Source organism: Mus musculus, chromosome 17 (assembly GCF_000001635.26).
Source record: "Mus musculus strain C57BL/6J chromosome 17, GRCm38.p6 C57BL/6J".
NCBI classification, from domain to species: Eukaryota; Metazoa; Chordata; class Mammalia; order Rodentia; family Muridae; genus Mus; species Mus musculus.
In genome coordinates, this window is record NC_000083.6 from 45,660,172 (window position 1) to 45,679,489 (window position 19,318).

General features: G+C 53.8%; 1 protein-coding gene across 7 annotated transcripts in view; it reads right to left on the minus strand.

The window, feature by feature from the left end:
• Tmem63b (transmembrane protein 63b) overlaps positions 1–19,318 on the minus strand; it is a 26,172-nt gene continuing 6,854 nt past the window's right edge. For 2 of the 7 annotated variants that reach the window (XM_006524136.2, XM_006524137.2), the window contains exons 3-24: positions 19,066–19,145; positions 18,792–18,830; positions 17,755–17,845; positions 15,215–15,252; positions 13,948–14,090; positions 13,808–13,859; positions 13,562–13,670; positions 12,989–13,059; positions 9,772–9,852; positions 7,524–7,647; positions 6,407–6,540; positions 6,146–6,283; positions 5,856–6,009; positions 4,994–5,100; positions 4,748–4,834; positions 4,573–4,638; positions 3,336–3,498; positions 2,692–2,797; positions 1,586–1,753; positions 1,283–1,398; positions 1,052–1,132; positions 1–809 (exon numbers count right to left, since the gene is read on the minus strand). In XM_006524136.2, the coding sequence (XP_006524199.1) occupies positions 618–809; positions 1,052–1,132; positions 1,283–1,398; positions 1,586–1,753; positions 2,692–2,797; positions 3,336–3,498; positions 4,573–4,638; positions 4,748–4,834; positions 4,994–5,100; positions 5,856–6,009; positions 6,146–6,283; positions 6,407–6,540; positions 7,524–7,647; positions 9,772–9,852; positions 12,989–13,059; positions 13,562–13,670; positions 13,808–13,859; positions 13,948–14,090; positions 15,215–15,252; positions 17,755–17,845; positions 18,792–18,830; positions 19,066–19,145 (2,340 nt within the window). In that variant the 3' untranslated portion in view covers positions 1–617. The remainder of the gene's footprint in view (positions 810–1,051; positions 1,133–1,282; positions 1,399–1,585; positions 1,754–2,691; positions 2,798–3,335; positions 3,499–4,572; positions 4,639–4,747; positions 4,835–4,993; positions 5,101–5,855; positions 6,010–6,145; positions 6,284–6,406; positions 6,541–7,523; positions 7,648–9,771; positions 9,853–12,988; positions 13,060–13,561; positions 13,671–13,807; positions 13,860–13,947; positions 14,091–15,214; positions 15,253–17,754; positions 17,846–18,791; positions 18,831–19,065; positions 19,146–19,318) is intronic. The other 5 variants (XM_030249734.1, XM_006524139.2, NM_198167.3 and 2 more) reach the window with 4 other exon arrangements.

Genomic DNA, 19,318 nt, shown 5'->3' on the forward strand with positions numbered 1-19,318 from the left:
AAACTCACAGCTTTTGTTTTTATTTTAAATGAAAACAAAAACAAAAACAAAAAACCAACAAACCCAGTGCAAAAACCCCATTTTCCAGTGTCAGCCATGCCCCCCTCCCCCCGGGGTCAACCCCTGGCTCGGGCCTGACTCTTCCCCCACACTGTGCACCCCTCCCTTCTCCTGCATCCCAGAGGGCTGCAGGTTCCAAGTCCCTGGAGGCCCAGATCCAGGGGCAGTGAAGGGGAGGAAAGAGACTGGGTGACAACTCCTGATCTTGCTTTCCCCAGGCCTCCAGCCATGGTTCCAGGTACCCACCTTGGCTCTCATTAACCCTTTCCTGGCCACACTACTGGGTGGTGAGGCTGATCTGGGGGTATTCCCTCCACACCCCTCTTTGCCCCGGGGCCTGCTCGGGGCTGTCCTCACTGAGGTTGGGGGGGCTCCCTCTCTCCCTCCATGGTGGGAGAGAGTGGTGAAATCCCCAGGTTTAAATACCTTAATGAAAGCAGGGGATGGGGTAGGAGGAGGGGGCTTTAGTTCTAATAAATTATTAGCGTTTTTTTTTTTTAGTGTCCGTGAGGGTGGGGGGAGGGGCAGGGCGTGGCCTCCAGGGCCCCTCCCTCCCCTTACTGGTGAATCTCATTCTCTATGAGGCTGTCCTCGCATGACTGGAAGTCTGTGTCCGTGAGGCCATCAGGAGGCATCAGCAACTCCTCGTCTTGGGAGGAGGACGATGGGGGCTCATCGCCTGAGCTCCCAGGAGCCCCATCTCCGTCCCCGTCCCCCTCTGAGTCCTGCAGCACCTGAGCGATGTATTTCTGAAGGGAAAGGAATAGGGGTAAGGTGACTAGCTGTCCATTATGGGTGGGTAGGTGGGAGCAGGTAGGACCTGCCAGCAATGTAGTGGGCAGTGCCCCAGGGTAGGAGTAGTTCTGGCATTCACTGCCGTGAGATCAGGAACAGGCTGGCTTTTGTGGAGGACTACTGGGATTGAGTCTGCAGGTCAAAGCCTTCCCACTGCCCTCCCCCCTGACCCTAGGCTGTGTAGTAAGACACTCACCGCAGATTTGGGGACAGCGCCAGCAGTGGGGGGCCGTCCATTACTTCTGGAGCTCACGGCATCTGTCTCTGTGTGTTCAATCTTAAGGGGTCCATGGTGAGGGGAGGAAATATTCCTGTTTTTAGCCCCGATCGTGCCCCAACACCCTCGCCCCACCTTGGACCTGTATGTCACCCCCACAGAAAACGTTCGCTCTCGGCCGTACTCCACCACTTTTCTCCTGCCCCATACCTTGTAGTTGTGGGCACTGAGGTATTTGAAGTGTCCAAAGCAGACGTGGCAGAGACAGATGACGATGGTGATTACCAGAACAACGAAGGTGAACATAGACGTGGGGGCTAGGAAACCTGGGGTAGGGAGGGACAAAGCGGTTATCGCCTCCTCCACCACGGGGCTCCCGCCGCCTCCTCCAAGGGGCTCACTACCTCTGACTCCTTCATCCCACCCACACAACCTCACTGAGACCCTTGGCATTCTCTACCATGAGGCTCTTCTGTCCCTGACACTGGTCCCAGGCGGGATGGTGGCCCTCACCCGTGCGCATGGTGGAGAAGAAGAGCAACCAGAAGAGGCAGAGGATGGGCGCAGCCACCACCTGGTTCACAGCCCCCGAGTGGATCTTCTTGTCCAGTTTGGCCGGCAAGTAGGCGTAGTAGAGATTGTACCTGTCTACCAGGTGCTTCAGCAGCATGTACATGAGCCCTGGGGAAAGCCAACGGCCCTGACCTCGGAACCAGCGCCCACAGCCCTTGCGTGTGGACCACAGGCTGTACCTGGCCTTGAGATGGCTGAAGGGCTGGTCCCTGCTCCCTGTCCTGCCGGAACTGAAAGCTGCAGCTTCTCCCATGTCAGTCCCTTCACCCCGGCAGCCTCCCCTTCGTCTCCCCTTCCCCCATGACGACCACCAGAGAGCCATTTATTTAGATGAACAAGAAGCCTTTGAAACCCATCTTACTTTTTTTCTACCCCTGTTCCTAAATAGTTGGGTGTAAACTAAAGGGCAGGTTCTACTCCCCAAAGCCAAGGGGGCCTTAAACAAGGGCAAGGAGGTTAGTTTAAGAGTCTGGAGCCTTCAACAGCCACAGAGGGTGGGTAGGGAGTCAGGATGCTACTGGGGGAAGGTAGAGGCTCTACTGAGGGATCATGGTCGACGAGAAACTTAGCTGAACACCTTCTAAGTGGAAGAGAGACCTGCCCAAGTTACATGGCTTGCCTGCATTGGGACATGTCCGAGACCTACCTAGCCCACTCTGGAATCCAAGGGGTTTTCTTGAATTTTGAAATCTGTGTACAAGTGTGGATTTTGGGTACTGGACTGTGTGTATATGTGCCTAATAACTCAGAGGGAGATATGTTCATGTATACCCGAAGAAAGGCCTCAATACCAGGAAATATTGCTGAGGTGGGTGGCCTGACCAGAGACCAGGCATGTCAGGTGGGCCAAACCTTGATAGGACTGCTCTCCCCTTCTCCCCCAAGGCCTGGCCCTAGACTGAGCCAGGAACCAGGCGGGAGGCCCGAGGGGCCGGTCTCCCAGCCGGGGCCCTGTCCAATCAGGGTGGCCTGCCTTACTAGAGTGGAGCGGGTTAGGCCCTGGGTTCCCCCGAGCAGGGCCCAGGTCCCGGCGCGGCGGTGCCTACCGAAGGGCACGATGATGGGGCAGGTGATACTGTAGGTCATGACCACCGTGAAGACGCACATCATCCAAGCGTAGGCTGCGCCAAACTGGAACTCGTAGGCCTGATGCTGGGGGGGACATGGGCAGGAGGGTGGCTCAGGGTGGAGGGGACAGGTTGCAGGGATGCAGGGCAGGCAGGAGGTGGCCAGGAACTCTAGGGCTGGGGATGGAGCCATCGGGAGTGAGGGACCTAATGTGGGGGTAGTGCGGGGACAGCAAAGCAGGTGGGAGGAGGGGGCTGTGGCTGAAAGGGAGGCCAGGCAGGGCAGTGATGGGACATGGGCAGGTGGGGGCAAAAGTTGAGTGAACTAGGGGACAGGTTCTCCAGCGCCCTCTTGTGGAATGAGGGCAGAAGGACCCTAGATCAAGGGAGCTACATCTCTCCCAACTCCAAGTACATAACACTATGCTCTCAGAACTCAAGGACCTCTTAATCACCTATGTCCACCCATCGCTATATATGTGGGAAAGCTGAGGCTTCAGATGGGAACTAATGTCCCTAAGTCCCAGTATCCTTATGCCCACCACCCGAGCCTGACTGTTGCTGTTTCTGGTTAGGCCACCAGAGGGCGCTGTGCGTGTTGCCGCTGCCCTAGGCGGCCATACCCGCTTCACGTTGCGTCTTTCAGCGGCGGAGCGCGCCAGGCAGAGCCGGATCATGTACATGAGTAGGCCTGGGATGCGCAGCAGGTCCATGGCGTTACCGATAAAGGCTGAGGCAATGACGTAGTTCACGAAGAAAGCGCCGTTGTCGGGCAGGAACACACACCTAAGGGCAGCAGGTGCTCCAGCACTGCACCCTTGGGGTGACCTGGTGGCTGTCTGCCCACTGCTAGCATGACAGCACCCCATGCTCTTACCCTCTGTGACCTCCTCTACATGTACACACCCAGCTTAGACGGCCCCCCCAAATACCCGTGCCCTAGTCTTTCCACAGTATGAACCCCAGAATATCAAAATAATAAAGCCAGCCCAGAGACCTACCTAGAGATGGCATGCCCTGAAAAAACGAGTTCAAGGCCACAAAAGGCCACCAGCATGTGCAGCAAATAATTGCTGAGAGCTGAGACTTCCACAGAAAATTTCAATGGCACTCTCAAGAGATCTCCAGGGATGTAAGCCCCAACAAACTGGGTAAGTTTTCCGACTCTCTGGTTTTCCCACAATAGAGAGAGCCTCAGACTCCTTCCTGATCAGCTTTAGAGACCGTCTCAGGTATCTTTGGTGGGTGCGTGCGTGCGTGCGTGCGTGCGTGCGTGCGTGCGTGCGTGTGTGAGTGTGTGTGTGTGTGTACAAGAACCAGCGAGTCCCTAAGTCCAAGATGATTATAGACAACTCCATCAACTCAAGCCCCTGGAGCTTGAGCGTGTAAGAGCCACGGTATGCCTCCCTCCAAGCTAGTCCCTCATCTGCTGCATTAACATCTTGAGCTGTCAATCTAAGATCTCAGTAGATAAAGGTAAGGGTTCTAGTGACCCTCAGGGATGCTCTGGGAGTCCCCAAGTCACCCCCAGATAATGACCAAGTCCCCACTACAAACACCTCCCCTATTTCCTTGGGGAAATTCAAGACTCCTACAGCAGACCTAGAATAAGGGCCCGAGTCTCTCAGAACCCCCACATGTGAGCTCTGAAGACTTAAATCTACCTTCAGCACGCGCTCAGGGGCACTCCTGATCAAGAACCCCAGCCCATTTCATCCTCGTCCATGCCCAACACCCCGGGCTGTCTTTTGGATAACCCAGGAGACTCGTGACGTTAACCCCACCCCTTACAGCCGGAAGCTTGGTGCCATCCACCCTTGTTATTTTCCTTTTTCCCCAAGTGTCCTCCTGGTCACTCACTCAAACCGAATAGCTGCTTCAGCCAGGAATTTCTTGTCAAAGAGCCAGCGGAAGAAGAGGTCTAGGCTGCAGGAAGAAGGATGGGAGCCGGCATGGGGCAGGGCACCTCTGGGGAAGCCCGGGACAGGTCCGTAGCTCTCTTCCACCCCGGCTCCCCTTCTGTCCTGATGCTCACCTGCTCAGCCCCAGCGAGGGCAGAAGCAGCACCATGAAGATGAGAAAGGTGTAGCACTTGTGCATGGTCGTCCTGTTCTCCCCGGAGCTAGGAGGGCAGAACAGAGGCAGAGGTCACAGCAGGCCAGCCCACCCGGGGACAGAGGCTCCTCTGGGTGCTGGAGGCTTCTATAGGGGAGGGGACCGGGCCCAGGGCAGGGAACCTTCAGAACGAAGGGACACGGTGGGTGGAGTGTGGGCAGCTCACCGCGTCCAGTGTGCTTCGAAGAAGGCGGAGTAGTAGACAATGGTGGGGAGCAGGGCCGAGAAGCACCACAGCAGTAGCGTAGGGAAGAACTGGGTGATGATCGGGTTCTGTGGGGAGACAGGAAGTGCCAAGCACTGAGGGACGGACGGGTGGGCGGGTCTAAAAGTTCCCAACACTTGGAGGGCTGGGTGGGGGCCGAAGCTAGGGCTGTGGGAACGACAACTTCTGGGTGTATGATGTTGATGGTGAGCGTCTGCTGCACACCTACTGTGTGCCAAGCACTTGTGCGTGTTCTACATACTAAACCTCGTGACCATGGAACTGGCTCATTTTCCCAATCCGTCGACCGAGGAAGCAGAGACTGGATGGTTTGGCCAGCTAGAGGGCAGTGGGGATTTGGTTTGGGCTGAGGTCTGCATCTTTACTTCTGAGTGCAGATTTCGAAGAAGTATACTCTGATCTGAGCACGGCAGGAGGGCAGAGGAGGCCAAGCGGCAGGCATGGGTGCACCCTACTGCCATCTGGGCGGCCTGGAGACCAGAGGCTCTGAACGTACACACGAACGGCAAGGGGCCAGTTTAAACCTTCCATTTTTAAAAGAAATGAGAAAAAGGAGCTTACCCAAGGTTTTGCACCCTCCTGGTGTGTGTGTGTCTGTGTGTGTGTGTGTGTCTAGGACATGTAAACCCAAGGGCGGCCTTTCCTGAGGACAGGACATGGCGGGTTGGGATAGCAGCCCTTGACCTTAGAAAGCATCCTGGAAGCACCTGGAGCACCCAGAGCTATGTTAGGGATGAGGGGGATGCGCATGGCACATCATGGAGAGCTGGGGGGGGGGGGGGGAGGCGGGCATGGGCCTCACGTTGAGGTACTCCACAGGCTTGGTGACGTTGAACTTGTCCATGGTGGTGATGATGATGGCCGGGGTGGTGAGGAAGAAGAGCAGAATGAAGAGGACCACATTGATGACCAGGCAGCGCAGCCACCAGATGAAGCCTCGGATGGAGAGGTGTTCCCTGGGAAAGTGGGGGAGGGGTCACTTTGAAGACTCTGGACTGACTGGCCTCTGGCAGCATCCACCCTCTCCCCACGCTCCTGGAAACAGCCACACCCTCAGTCTGTAAGAAGCCCCGCCCCAACTCTGTGGCTCACCAATAGATGTTCTGAGGGTCAGGGGCGTAGGTCACGGTCCAGTTGGAGATATGCAGTGCTTCGCTGCAGGAGGAGGCTCTCGGCTCCCCGCGGCAGGTACAGCCCTGGCATTTGCACACGTTGAAGTCCTTTAGGATGCTGGGGGGAACAGGTACTTGTTACTTCAGCCCAGACTGGGGTCCACAGTGGTGAGTACAGGGCCCTGTGAGAGGGAGAGGGCCGAGGGTGGCGGGCAGGATGGGGGTGGGGCGGGGTGCTCACATGGCTGTGATGGTCTCATTGTGGAAGGTGACAAAGGCCATGCCCAGAGGTTTCTCGTTCACTTTCTCCTTCTCCCGCCTGTAGTCTTCCTTCAGCCTCTGCTCCAGCTTTGTGTAGTACTCAATGGCCTCCACCTGCAGACGGCAGGGCGGGGTGGGGTTCTGCTCAGAGCCGGGAGGCACCCACAGCAGCAGCCAGGATCAGCCCATGCTCCTCGAAGCTTTTTCTGCGTATGAGTCACTCTGTCCTTGTTCTAACCTCACAAGGTGGGCACAACGGGGAAGCCAAGAACAGGGTAGCTAGTGAACTTATTAAAAATGAAGGGGCCCGAGAGATGGCTCAGTGGTTAAGAGCACTGGCTGCTCTTCCAGAGGTGCAGAGTTCAATTCCCAGCAACCAGATGGTGGTTCACAACCATCTGTAATGGGATCCAATATGTGTCTGAAGACAGCTGCAGTATACTCATACACATAAAATGAGTAAATTAATCCTTTTTAAAATAAAGCAGAGTATGACCCTGAACTTCTGACCCTCCCGCCTGAGCCTCCTGAGTACTGGGATTACAGACATGCGCCATGGCTGATCAAACCCATGGCCTTGTACATGCTAAGCCAGCACTGAAAGACATCCTCAGCCCCCTGCCATGCTCGCCTTATCGATGGTTTCAAAAGTTATCACAAACAGGACAAACGGAACAGTGAGGACAGGGGCTTCAAGGACAAGATGGCTCAGTGAGTAAAAGGAGCTTGCCACCAAGCCTGGTGACCAGAGTTTGAGCTACAGAACTCACATGGTGAAGCAAACTGGCTATCACAAGCTCTTCTCTGACTTCCACACAGGCCCCATGGTACACCTTCCCCACATAAACAGAAATAACTATTTAAAGAAAGATTTGAGGTTTTATGGACGCCAGAGGCAGTTGGAGGCTTGCTGGGGTAGGGCCCCTGTCTTCTTTCTCTGGGAGTCTCTTTACCTGTGGGTTTTACTATCTACCACATTTGTTTGTCCTGGGGTAGGGGTTGTGACTACCCTGGGGCATCCATGTCTACTGAGGCCTGCCTAGACCTCCCAGCTTTGCCAGGGACTCCAGCCACCTGGCAGCCGGCCCACACGGTACCTGCTCGCAGCCTCGAACCACACAGCAGCAGAGGTGACCACACGGTTTGGGGTTGATCATGGCGGGTACATTTTCCTTGCTTTGCAGGTTCGTAAAGTAGAGTTTTCCCCGCTCAGCCTTCTTCCTGTGGGATGGGGAGTGAGGGGGGGGGGAGGTCCACCGCTTAGCATCTGGGGCTGGCTAGGGGGTGGGGAAGGGAACCAAGCTTGGGGTGGGGGTGGGGGAGGGGCACAACACAGAGAACCCAAAGCTGCTTAGACTGTGGGGTCACAAAGTGGGATTGCATAGCTGAATGTGAGGGCTATGAAAAACATCAGACCACGGTCAGATGCTTCTGAAGGTGCAACAACCAAGGATTAATTCAAAATGAACACATGGTGAATCCGAGGTGTTTCTGGCCGAGCTTGCCTGTATTACAGCAAAAAACTCCATGGCAGCCTTGGTTCAGAACACGCAACCTGCACAGCTCGTGTGGCCTCTGCCACCAAGCCAGCGACTGTTGCCAGAAACATGCTGGCTCAGGGTCAGGACCATGCTAATGCCTTGCAGTGATTTTGTCATACATACAAAGCTTTTGGCTCTTGCCGAAAATGATGGTTTAATTATGGAAAACAAAGAGTTAAGAAGAATTAGGATTTCCCTATTGTCGTTTCTCTTTGGTAAGAGTGTGCCCTTCATCTTTTGCGTGCGCGTGTTCACGTATGCGTGCAAATGTCTATGCACGTGTGTGTGTATACATGGAAACAAGGTTGGCGTGGGATGTGTTCCTTGATTGTCCTACAAGTTAGATTTTGTTTGCTTGGTTTTGTTTCATTTTTGAAACAGGGTCTTTCTGCACAGGCTGTCCTGGAACTCACAATGTAAATCAGAGCCACCTGCCACCGCCTCTCAGTGGGTCACCGTGTCACTGCATCTTAGTTTTTGAGGCAAGGTCTCTCGGTGAATCTGGAGCTCATAAATCCGGCCAGGCCAAGCGTGTCTCGGGGACTGCCTGCCTCTGCCCCAGCACACCAGGGTTCTAGGTGTACATGGAGACTGCCATGTACAGGAGAGGTAGGGACCCCAACACAGGTCCTTCCTCTTGTGTGACAAATGTTGCAGTCACTGACCCATTTTTCCCAGCCAGGTCTTTTCATTAAATAATAAATATTAAGATGATATGAGGGGGGCTGGAGAGATGACTCAGCGGTTAAGAGCACTGACTGCTTGCTCTTCCAGAGGTCCTGAGTTCAAATCCCAGCACCCACATGGTGGCTCACAACCATCTGTAATGGAATCTGATACCCTCTTCTGTGTGTCTGAAGACAGCTACAGTGTACTCATATACATAGATAAATCTTTTTAAAAAAAGATTATATGAAGACTAAGGAATGTTTAAAAAATGAGTGTTTGTGCACGCACATGTACACACACTTGAGGAGACCAGAGGATAAGCCGGGTCTAATCCTCGTTCTGGTCGCCCACCTCCTCTGAGGTAGTGTCTCTCGTCTGTGTTTCACCAACACTATGGTTACAAGTTTGTGCTATGACACACGACATTTTTACATGGGTGCTGGAGAATAACCTCAAGGCAAGGCCAACTCAGCCAGCCCGACAGCCCCAGGAAGTTTTAAATTTTTCTTTCTTTTTTTCTGAGGGATGGGGGTGAGACAGTGTAGCCTTGGCTGCCCTGGAACTCAATCTGTAACCCAGGCTGGCTTCGGACTCAGAGATCAGCTTGCCTCTGCCTCCTGAGTGCTGGGACCAAAGGTGTCTGCCACCACCCGGCTAAAAGAAATCTTATGATTTATTCTCATTAATGTTCGGCCTGTATTCCCATTTATGTGCCTATGGGCCTGAGGTCATGTAAAATTTTCTCAGATGGGAAGGGCTGGGGAGTGAACAAGGCTTGCTTTAGCTCCGTCCCCAAGAGCAGGGGCCGTACGTTAGTGCTTGTTTAGCCCATAGTTCCATCCAAGGGTCTCCTTGCCCATTTCCAGAGAGCCAATAATTCTTATAGTCTGCCATAAATGTCTTATATTGTAGCTGAAGAGAATTAGGTCCTTAACCAGGACAGGACTGTAGACCCTTCCCTCTTGTAACATACACTAAGCTCCAGGCCTTGGAAGCAACCAAGGAAGGTCTAGTTATAGTCAAAATGCCCCCAAAACCATATGAAAGGGGAGCCCCATTCCTGCAAGGAGGCCAAGATCCCTCCATGATGAACAGAGGACCCGGGGTGGCGCCCTCCCCATGCCCAACCCGGTACCTCTCAGCATCAAGGAACATAAGTCGAGCCACGTTGTAACAGGGCCGGGCTTCCAGAACTGTGCAGTTGGGGTAGGCCTCCCTGAAACACAGGCAGCTGTCACGCCCTGCAGGGCCCCATCCACGCGCCTACCCTCAACTTCCACCCAGGGCGCTGGCGCTTCAGCCTTCCCGGCTCACCCGAGTCTCGGCCTACAGTGCTCCGAAAGAACGGAACTCTGAAGTCCTTACGCTGTGAATGGGGATGAGGTGTGCCTGAAGCCTGTGTGAAGGCAGCAGGCGATGAGGACCTAGGGTGTGTGAGGATACTGCTGTGTGGCACTGGGGACACCAAGGCTGTGGTCTGATTCTTGTCCGGGGGCGTACACTTGAGGCTCACAGAAACTGTTTCTAGTTACAGGCTGCTTCCTTTGCCCTGTTTCTGGAAGACCTGGTCCCGATCCAACACTTGGCCTTGACTTTGGATTTACTCCAACCAATCTTGGCCCGAGACCAACAAGAAACTCGTCCTGAATCTGACCTCTATCCCGGGCCATGACCCCAGGCCCAGGGCTGACCTTCACCCCAACCCAGAAAGATGGACTGGTAGGGCTTGCTGCCCTGCCTCACTGGCACGTGGCTCTGGAGAGCATTCACAGTCCGCTTGCTGATCCACCCAGTAATGCCCTTTCCAGCTGTGCTGATCCTTTCCTTAATCTTGACCGCACCGCGTTTCCTCCATCTTTTTGATGTCCTATTAAGATTTAATGAAGGGCCACCAAGTGTTAGAGACGTGTGTCATAAAGTTCCTCAATAGCAAGATGAACGTCACAAATGTCACAAATGCCATGAGAGTTTGGAAAGTCGAAGCTGGCACAGGGTCCCTGAAAGTGAACTTCCAGGCGGCCACAGCTCCATCCTTCACAGCTCTTTGAGCTTCCTCTTTGGGGTGGAGGTGGGGGTGGGCAAGCTCTCACCCTTGTGGGACTAAGGACAAATCCTTTAAAGCTAACTCTCTGTCTTCTGGGGCAGTCCCCAAACCTGGACCACGAGCCCCAGTGAGCGCTGATGTTTGCTCAGTGTGGACAGGGTCGCTGCTAATCCTCACAGTTATGGGAGTCGTCGATACCAGCCCGCCCGCAGTAAGTGCTCAGCACAGTTGGCTGCACGGACAGTTGGAAGACTGACTGACTTCATTACGCTCTCACCCTACTCAAAGCCCCAGAGTCTAACGAAGACCAGATCCTCTCGACACCTGCTTTTAGAGTGAGTGTGAGTTCTCCTAAACAGTTAGAACTAACCCTGAAGCACTCAGCCAGGGCACTTCACTCTGGTCTGGCTTTTTGCTTCCCACAACACACAGTAAGCACTTCACAGAGTTGACCAGGAGGGGTCACCCCCTCCGCTGTGCTGAGTTCTCCGTTCAAATGTGAGGGTCCCTTTCATACATCCCCCTCCTTCGCTCAGGATGGCACCTTAGCACCCCCCCCCCCCCAAATCTGACTCCTAGGACTAATGAAAGGAAATTTTCTGGTTTTGTTTACTGCTGTATACTGAGCCCTCGCCCAGGGCAGGTCACTAGAGGTCTGCATCAGGACATGTCAGTGGAAGCTGATAACTGTTCAACTGGACAAAATGTCACCCTGAGCATACACTAGTCCCCATCTCGACCTAGTGTGCCCTTAAGCTGATGTAAGCTTGAACTCCCAATCATTCTCTCATCCTGTTTTGTTAGCTGTATCAGGGCAGGGCTTGCTTCTAAAATACCTATGCCTGGATACAGAAGATGCTCAATATATATGTGTCACAGGCATAAGGACCCACCCATCAGTAGTTAGCTCCAGATCCCTGTAACACAGCCCTGGAATGTGACCTGGATACTGCCTCTGATCCTGCTGAGACATTACTGCCGATGGGATGACAAACTGATCTGCTCCAGGACAATGACTGAAGTCTGATTTGGGCCAATAGCAGCAGACCTGGACTTCTCAAGAATAAACCTGGGACTGGAGGGATGGCTAGGGTTTAAGACCTTCCAGAGGTCCTTCCAGAGGACCAGAGTTGATCCCCAACACCCACAGAGCCAGGGGATCTGTCTCCCTCTCCTGGCTTCCATAGGTACCACATCTACATGGTACACAGGCATACAGAGTCAAAATACCCATACACATAAAATGAAAATAAGTCAGTAAAAGGAAAAGAAAGAGTAAGCCCAGAATCCACCTGACCCCTGAGCAGTCAGTAATGTCCCCTGTCATGGCTACTGGCTGACTCCTAACCTGGGTCATGGATTTGACTGGTCCCTTGTCATGGCCACTGACTGGTTCCTAATCTGCGTCACAGACTGACTTGGCCCAATCTCAGTTGAGCCTGCTGACCAGCTCCTACAGTTGATCTCTATGTGTGACCCTTGAGCACGGGTGAGTTTCATTCATCTTTGGCTATGGTAACTGACGAGAGTTTGGCAATAAGTGAATCAAAGTATCAAGGGCCTCTAATTCTGTGTGCAGACCATCCCTCTAAGTCTCGACAGCAGGCCCCTAACTTTTTAAAACCGTTTTTGTTTTTTGAGACACGGTCTCTCTGTCACCCTGGCTACCCTGGCCCTCTCTTATAGACCAGGCTGGCCTTGAACTCACGGAGCTCCACCTGCCTTTGACTCCCAAGTGTCAGGACTGAAGGTGTGAGCCACCACACCTGGCAGCTCTTGACTCTCTCCCCCATGGGCTCAGCACCAAGGTGCCTGTCCGGGATCCAGATACCTGAACTGCAGAGCCAGAGAAGTTGAGGAACAAAACCAACCTCCTCAGACTCCTTTAGATGTCACCAGAGCCCACGAGCTTTCCCACAACTTCTGTATATGCACCAAGTAAAGTGCTACTGCTAATTTTGAGGAAGCTGCCACCTCAGGACCCTGGGCTAACCACCCATGACCCAGTCCAAGCCAGAGGTGTAAACAATGCCACAGGCTGTACTCTTCAGGAGTCCCTCCTAGTCCTCTCATTTGCTAACTTACATGGGCTGTACCCCAAGTGACTCTCCAGTTCTCCAAGGGGCTAGTTATCACTCAGTGACAGTGGGAGACCAGCCTGGCTCGCCATGTGAGGTCTTCCTTGATCTGCTCCCCTCAGCCCGTGCCCCGGACTGCTGAGTACTAGTCCAGGGGTGCAAAGATCTTCTTGGGGCTGAGGGACAGGCCAGGCTCTGCGGGCCTGAGGTGGGGCGGGCTGCTTACTCACTCGAAATGTTTCTTGATTTTTTCCGACTCTGCATATTTGGAGATTCCATTGATGAAAAGAGTCCGCTTGACCTGGGAAAGAGGGAAGCAGGCTTATCTGCCTGTGGGTGGGCTCCAGGTGAGCCAGAGGATACAGGGAGAGGTCAGGGAGTGGGAGCAGGCCTTAGGTCTCAGCGGGAGTGTTTGTAATAGAAGACTAAAGAAGAAGGGCCATGAGGTAGTTCTTCTATGAGGGGGGGTGTCTCGGGGCCACCCCTGAGTGTGTGGGTGACACTTAGAACCTTGAGGACCTAACACAGTGACTAGCATTTGGTCCAGGCTGGGTAAACGGCGATAGAAGCTGAGGGAATATTTCTGCCATCCTCATCAAGTAAGGCGACAACACGGCCATCTGACACTATTCCCAGCCATAGCCACTCCCCAGGGCCAAGCACAGCATGGGAAGGCATTGCCTGCCCGGGTCCTCTGGAGAGGCACCCTTACCCCGTGCGTAGGAGGGAACCCAGGTAGCCCAACTCTCCAGTGGCCACCCTGAGGGCTGATCGGGAAGCCAAGACAGGCTGCACTTCCTTACCAGATCATCTTCCTTGTAGCGCATCTTAGAGGTGTGTCTCCTCATGCTGTAGACGGTGAGCAGCAGGTAGAGGAAGGCGAAGGAGGTATGTAGCCAGAGCAGGTTATTCCTGTGGGGAGCGTGCACAAGACACACGTGTCACTGCGTCAGCGGGCTCTACCTCTGCTGGGTCCATCCGTCTCTGTGGCCTCCCATCGCTTGCTTCTACCCTAGATCCCACCCCACTGCAGAGCTGCCCGGTCTCACCCTGATTTCAAGTTGGCAATGGTGGTTCTCCCAAAGCTGTAGGCATTGTTCTCTGGAGGGCGGGAAGAAGGGGGATGGTGGTGGGGTCAGAAGGGACGCCCTCTGCCCCCTTCTACTCCAGCCACCTGGCCCTCACTGACCTAGCAGGTCCCCTGAGAAGTTGACAGGCAGCACAATGCCTACAGAGAGGACGCCCACGACAACCAGCAACCCAATGATGTGTCTTTGGAAGGACAGGTAGTGCACAGCGTCGCCCCCACACTTGTCCCGGATCTCATCGTCCCTGCAGGTCACGGAAGGCAGACAGAAGATGTCGGTTAAGAGTCACAGAGGAAAGGCTGGAATCGGCCTGTCCCACCCCCCAGCCACCCTAGCCACCCCTGCTGATGGGGTGGTAATGGTGTTGAGACAGAACTTCCCATCCCAATTTCCTGGGAGGGAGGGAGGGAGGGAGGGAGGGGAAAAGAAGGGGAAGAAAATGAGGAAGAAGAGGAGGAAGAGTGAGAGGAACAGGAGGAGGAGGGAGAGAAGGGGAAAGGAAGAGGGAGGGAGGAAAGGGAGAGAGGAAGGGGAAGAGGGGTAGGGAAGAAGGGGAGGAGCAGGAAAAGAAGGAGGAGGAGGGGGAAGAGGGAGAGGAGGAGGAGGGGGAGGAGGGGGTGAAGGGGGAGGAGGAGAAGGAAGCTACGGAGCTTGAGAGTAGCAGCAAAAAGAAGAGCAAGAGAAAAAAGAGAAAGCAAGGTTGGGACTGGAGACAAAAAGAGAGGAAGATGGAAGACAGAAATGGGTGGGGCTAGGAGAAGGGATGTTACGGGAGGAGGAAGGATGCTATGGGAGGAGGTTGGGATGTGGGTAGCAGCAGCTCCTTCTAAGGCCTTAAGGCTACCAGGGCTGAGCTCCCGTGGTCACAGGCCCAGAGCGTGGTTAGGGGCCCAGTGCTGACCTGTCCCAGCTTCCTGCCTTTCTCAGTGCGCTCACTGCCTGCCTGTGGACTCTGGCTGGATCTCCTGAATTCTGCCTGCTGGCTGCTGGCTGCTGGCTCCTGCCTGCGGCTGTCTAGCTCCTTCCAGCCAGCCTGCTGCCCTCACCCGCTGGCTGCAGAGAGGCTGACGTGGGGGCTCCGACCCCTGCTCTCAATCAAGCTGTGGCCAGGGCTGGTAGACCAGGGAATGGCTGACCTTGTGCAGGGTGTCACAGAGGAGACGGTGGGTTGGAATAAGCATACGGGGGAAGGGGGTGTTCAGCGGAGGCTGGGCCCCCACTGCCTGACCTCTTGCAGTAGGGTGCAGGGTACTGCAATGGCTAGGAGCCCTAAGGCCCTCAAAGCTGCTGGGCTTCTTTTTAGAGGGAGGTGACAGGTGCTGAGGTTTCTGTTTCTTTCTCTTTAGAGCGCGCAGACCATTCACTTACTTTATCCTGAAGATGGCTGTCAGCCAGGAACAGAAGCCCTGGGGAAACAGAGGGGCCACAACTGGAGATCCCAGCCTACCAACCCGACCCCCCCCCCTAGCTCCACCTATCAGGTTCTCAGAGTTATCTCCAGCCTATGATCACATGGACACAGCCCCTACACCCACCCTTGCACCTGAAGAAAAACCCCATGATCACCACAGATGTGTCTGGGAGAGCCTCTGCCTAGAGCGAGACCCTGGTTTCTATCTCTAGCACTGAAAAAAATGAAAGTATATGAGTGGGGATGAGGGGGGTGGCTCAGTTAGTAAAGTGCTCGTCTTGCAAGCAAAAGGACCTGGGTTCAATCCCCGGTTCTTACAGAAAAAAAGCAGGGTGTGGTGGTACACACTCCCAGACCAGGGGAGGCATAGAGAGAGATCTCTGGGGTTCATTGGACAGACAGGTTAGCCTATTAGGAAGCTCTAGGTCCCAGTTAAAAAAACCCTGTCTCAGAAGAACCAAGCGAGCCTGTCAAGATGGCTCCTAAAGGTCCTCACTGCCGAGCCTGATAGCTGGAGCTTGATCTCTGGAATCTAAGGCGGTAGAAGGAGAGAACTGACTTCCCCAAGCCGTCTTCTGTCCTCCATATACAGAGCTTAGTGTGTACATGAGTGTGTCTATGCATTATGGTGGGTAAACAAACACAAAACAAACAAACAAGCAAACAGACCAAGGTTGATACTGCCCGAGGAACAATAGTCAAAGGTGACTACTGTCCTCCCGTGTACCTGCATACATGTGCACGCACACATGCACACACACACATACACTCACGCACATGCACACACACATGCATGCACGCACACACAATCTGGAGATGCAGATAACTATAAAACTCTGGGGTTCCATGGGCCAGCTGGGGATGGGGTTCAAGGAAGGCACTGAGATCTCCTAATTTCTAGCTAATAAGAAGAGTTTGCAGGCTGCCAGGCTGGCTCAGAAGGTACAGGTGCTTGCCGCAAAACCTGGCAACCTGTGATCAATCCTAGGGACCCATGTGGTGGAAGGAGAGAGTCAGTTTCTGAGAGTAGTCCTCTGACCTTCACACATAAAATATACACATTTCCACATACATATATGCTAAACTTATACAAATAAATTAACTAAATACAAGAAAAAGCAGGGCTGATAAGATGGATCACTCAGCAAAGTCAAAGGTGCTTGCTGCTAAGGTTGACGACTTGATCCTGTAAGTTGTCTTCTGATCTCACACATGTGCTGCTGTGTTATCCTCCTGCTTCTCATATATGGGTGAGTGGGAGCGCACACACACGTGCACACACACACACACACACTCATGCACACACATAATGTAAAAATCTACAAAAATAAATAATCAAGGCTAACAAAAACAGAGGGGTGTGCTATGGTGTCTACGCTCTTCACTCTGTCTCCTAGTCCACTTTGGAGGGACCAAACTCAAGGGTCCCTGGGCTGCAGGTCTCTCCCTGTCCTCCTCTCAGTCCTGTCTGCAGGTGGGTGGATGCTTAGAAAGAGGGCCCACACTACTTTCTACCAAGAGAAGGTCCAGGATGGGAGAGTGTGCCTTCCGGCCAAGACGCAATACTGGCTATCTGAGCTCCATTCAAGTCTGGGGGCCATCAGACACCTCTGTCTGGCAGGGGTACCTTGTCACGTACTCTGGGAGTCTCAGAAAGCTAACAGGCATCTCTGCTAAGGCTGCTTCAGGAGCCCCAGCCCAAATGGGGCTGACCAGGGCCACCCCAGAGTGTGAGGATTAGCATTCTGCCTGGGACCAAGCAGGAAACTTCTGTGCACCTGATCTGATGGAACGAGGTCTGGGGACTGCTGTGGTCCATCAGGTCTGAAGGGATGCTCAGTCAGCATTAACCCCCAGCAAGGCAGCATATCCCTGTGTGCATGGACACCAGCCTGCAAGCTCTGTGTAACATGGCGGTGTCTGAGTCTTACTGCATAGACCCTCAAGGCTTATTATAATTTCTAAAACCACATTCAAAGAAAAGGAGAGCTTTAATAAATGGTGTCTAGGTTTTATTGCACAGACCTTTGAGGCTCATTATAGTTTCTTTTTTTTTTTTTTTTAAAGATTTATTTATTCATTATATGTAAGTACACTGTAGCTGTCTTCGGACACTCCAGAAGAGGGCGTCAGATCTCGTTACAGATGGTTGTGAGCCACCATGTGGTTGCTGGGATTTGAACTCCAGACCTTTGGAAGAGCAGTCGGGTGCTCTTACCCACTGAGCCATCTCACCAGCCCCTCATTATAGTTTCTAAAGCCATGTTCAAAAAAAAAAGGAGCTTTAATCAATAGCAGACATGGGCATCAAACTCTGCTGTGGCGGACAAAGTTTGGAATGGACAAATGTTAGAAGCTCCCGGCCTGTGCCACAGGAGCTCTAGGCCTGCTGGTGTCCCCTGAACCTTAGCATGTCACTCCCTATGCTGAGAAGTCCATACTAGTGTCCCTGACCTTAAGGCTGTGAACCCAAGGAAATCGAAAGAAGGACACTCACATTGTCCCTTTGGTCAAAGTCGACAGAGCTGGAGACGGAGGTGAGACGCTCATACCGGTCGTGACTGTCCCCATGCATAGCTGATGCCACACTGGGGGGTGGGGAGACAGAGCAGAGGCAGGTGAGAGGGGGCATGTGGGCCTCAGAGGGCCAGCTATGAACACCCAGAGGGGCTAAAGAAGGCACAGAAAGCGCAGAGGCTGAAGCAAGAGTGATCTCCCCCTACCCACGCCTCTCTCGAACACGCCTGCTTTAGGGATCACTGCTGAGTGGGCCTTAATTGAGAGGGTGTCTTCATCACTGCCCAGAATAGAGGTGGAAGCAAGATGTTAGAGGTCCCTGCAGTTCCAAAGATGACCAGCAGGGGGAGTGGGGGGTGGGCAACAGAAACTGTTTTACCCCCAAAGCAAAAGGGAAAAGAAGGAGGGGGTGGGGGACGGACCAGAAGAACCCATAGGGGTGGCAAGACTGGAAGATGTCTCTCGGGCAGGACCCTCCCCTCCATTGCCCCAAGCCATTAGCTGTCACGGCTCCAACTCCAGTCCTATAGACAGAGACCACAAGGAGTCAAAAAGGCCACAAATGGGGGGGCTCTTTGGGCAAGGCCCAGCCCAGGCCTCCAGACGGAGCAAGGAAGCCTGAAATATGAAGAACTAGCTGTTAGGGGCTGGGAAGCTGTTGGTGACACCCGATCTTGTCTCTGCATCACTGTGCTGGGGACTGTCTAGGGAGTTCCCAGAGGGCGGTTCCTCGCCCCTGCCAGTGAAGGCTAAGCATGCAGGGGTACACACATTGGGGATTTTCTTAGGCAGGGAGCCTAAGAGGAGGAACTGAACCAGGATCGGGCAGAGACAAGTTGAGGTGCCCCCTGCTCTGCAAAGCACCACCACCTGCGTTAATCTGATGCATGAGCCTGCAGAGGAGAGAACTGCAAAAGAGAACCCAGCAACTGGCGTGAAGAGAAGAGAGAAGCGTGAAAAAAGAAGAAAAAAGGAAAGCAGGTTTAGTGTGGATGAGGGGGCTGATGCCCCACATACTATTCCTGTTCCACTCGCTCCCTCTCCTGCCGGCGAAGCCTGGGGACAGAGAACAGAAAGGGTTAGGTGCAGCAGATGAGAGGCCCTGGGGGACCAGTGTGGGACAGAGGCCCAACTAAAGGTCCTCACACCATCCCGTGTTGGCCCAGGGTCTACTAGTCCCTGTCCATCCCCCAACAGAGGGGACGGAGGAAGGCTGGCGTCTCCCAAAGGCAACGTGGAGTGTGATGTTTGTGTGCCGAGCAGAGGGAGACAGGCTCGGGCTCTTTCTTACCTGTCTGCATCTGTCACCAAGGCCAGCCGCCCGTAGTCCCAGGCCACCTTCCGGAGAATAGAGAATAAGAACAGCAGGGCCTAAGGGCAGAGGTGGAGACAAGTGGAACAGCTGTCTACAGCAAGGGGTCAGAACCTTAACTTAAATGGAAGCACCCTGGCTTGGAGAAAGGGACAGGAGTTGGAAAGCAGCAATCCCGTTTTCTTGGTTGGGTCTGGGAGAGAGGTGGAGGATATCTGCAGGGGATATCCTG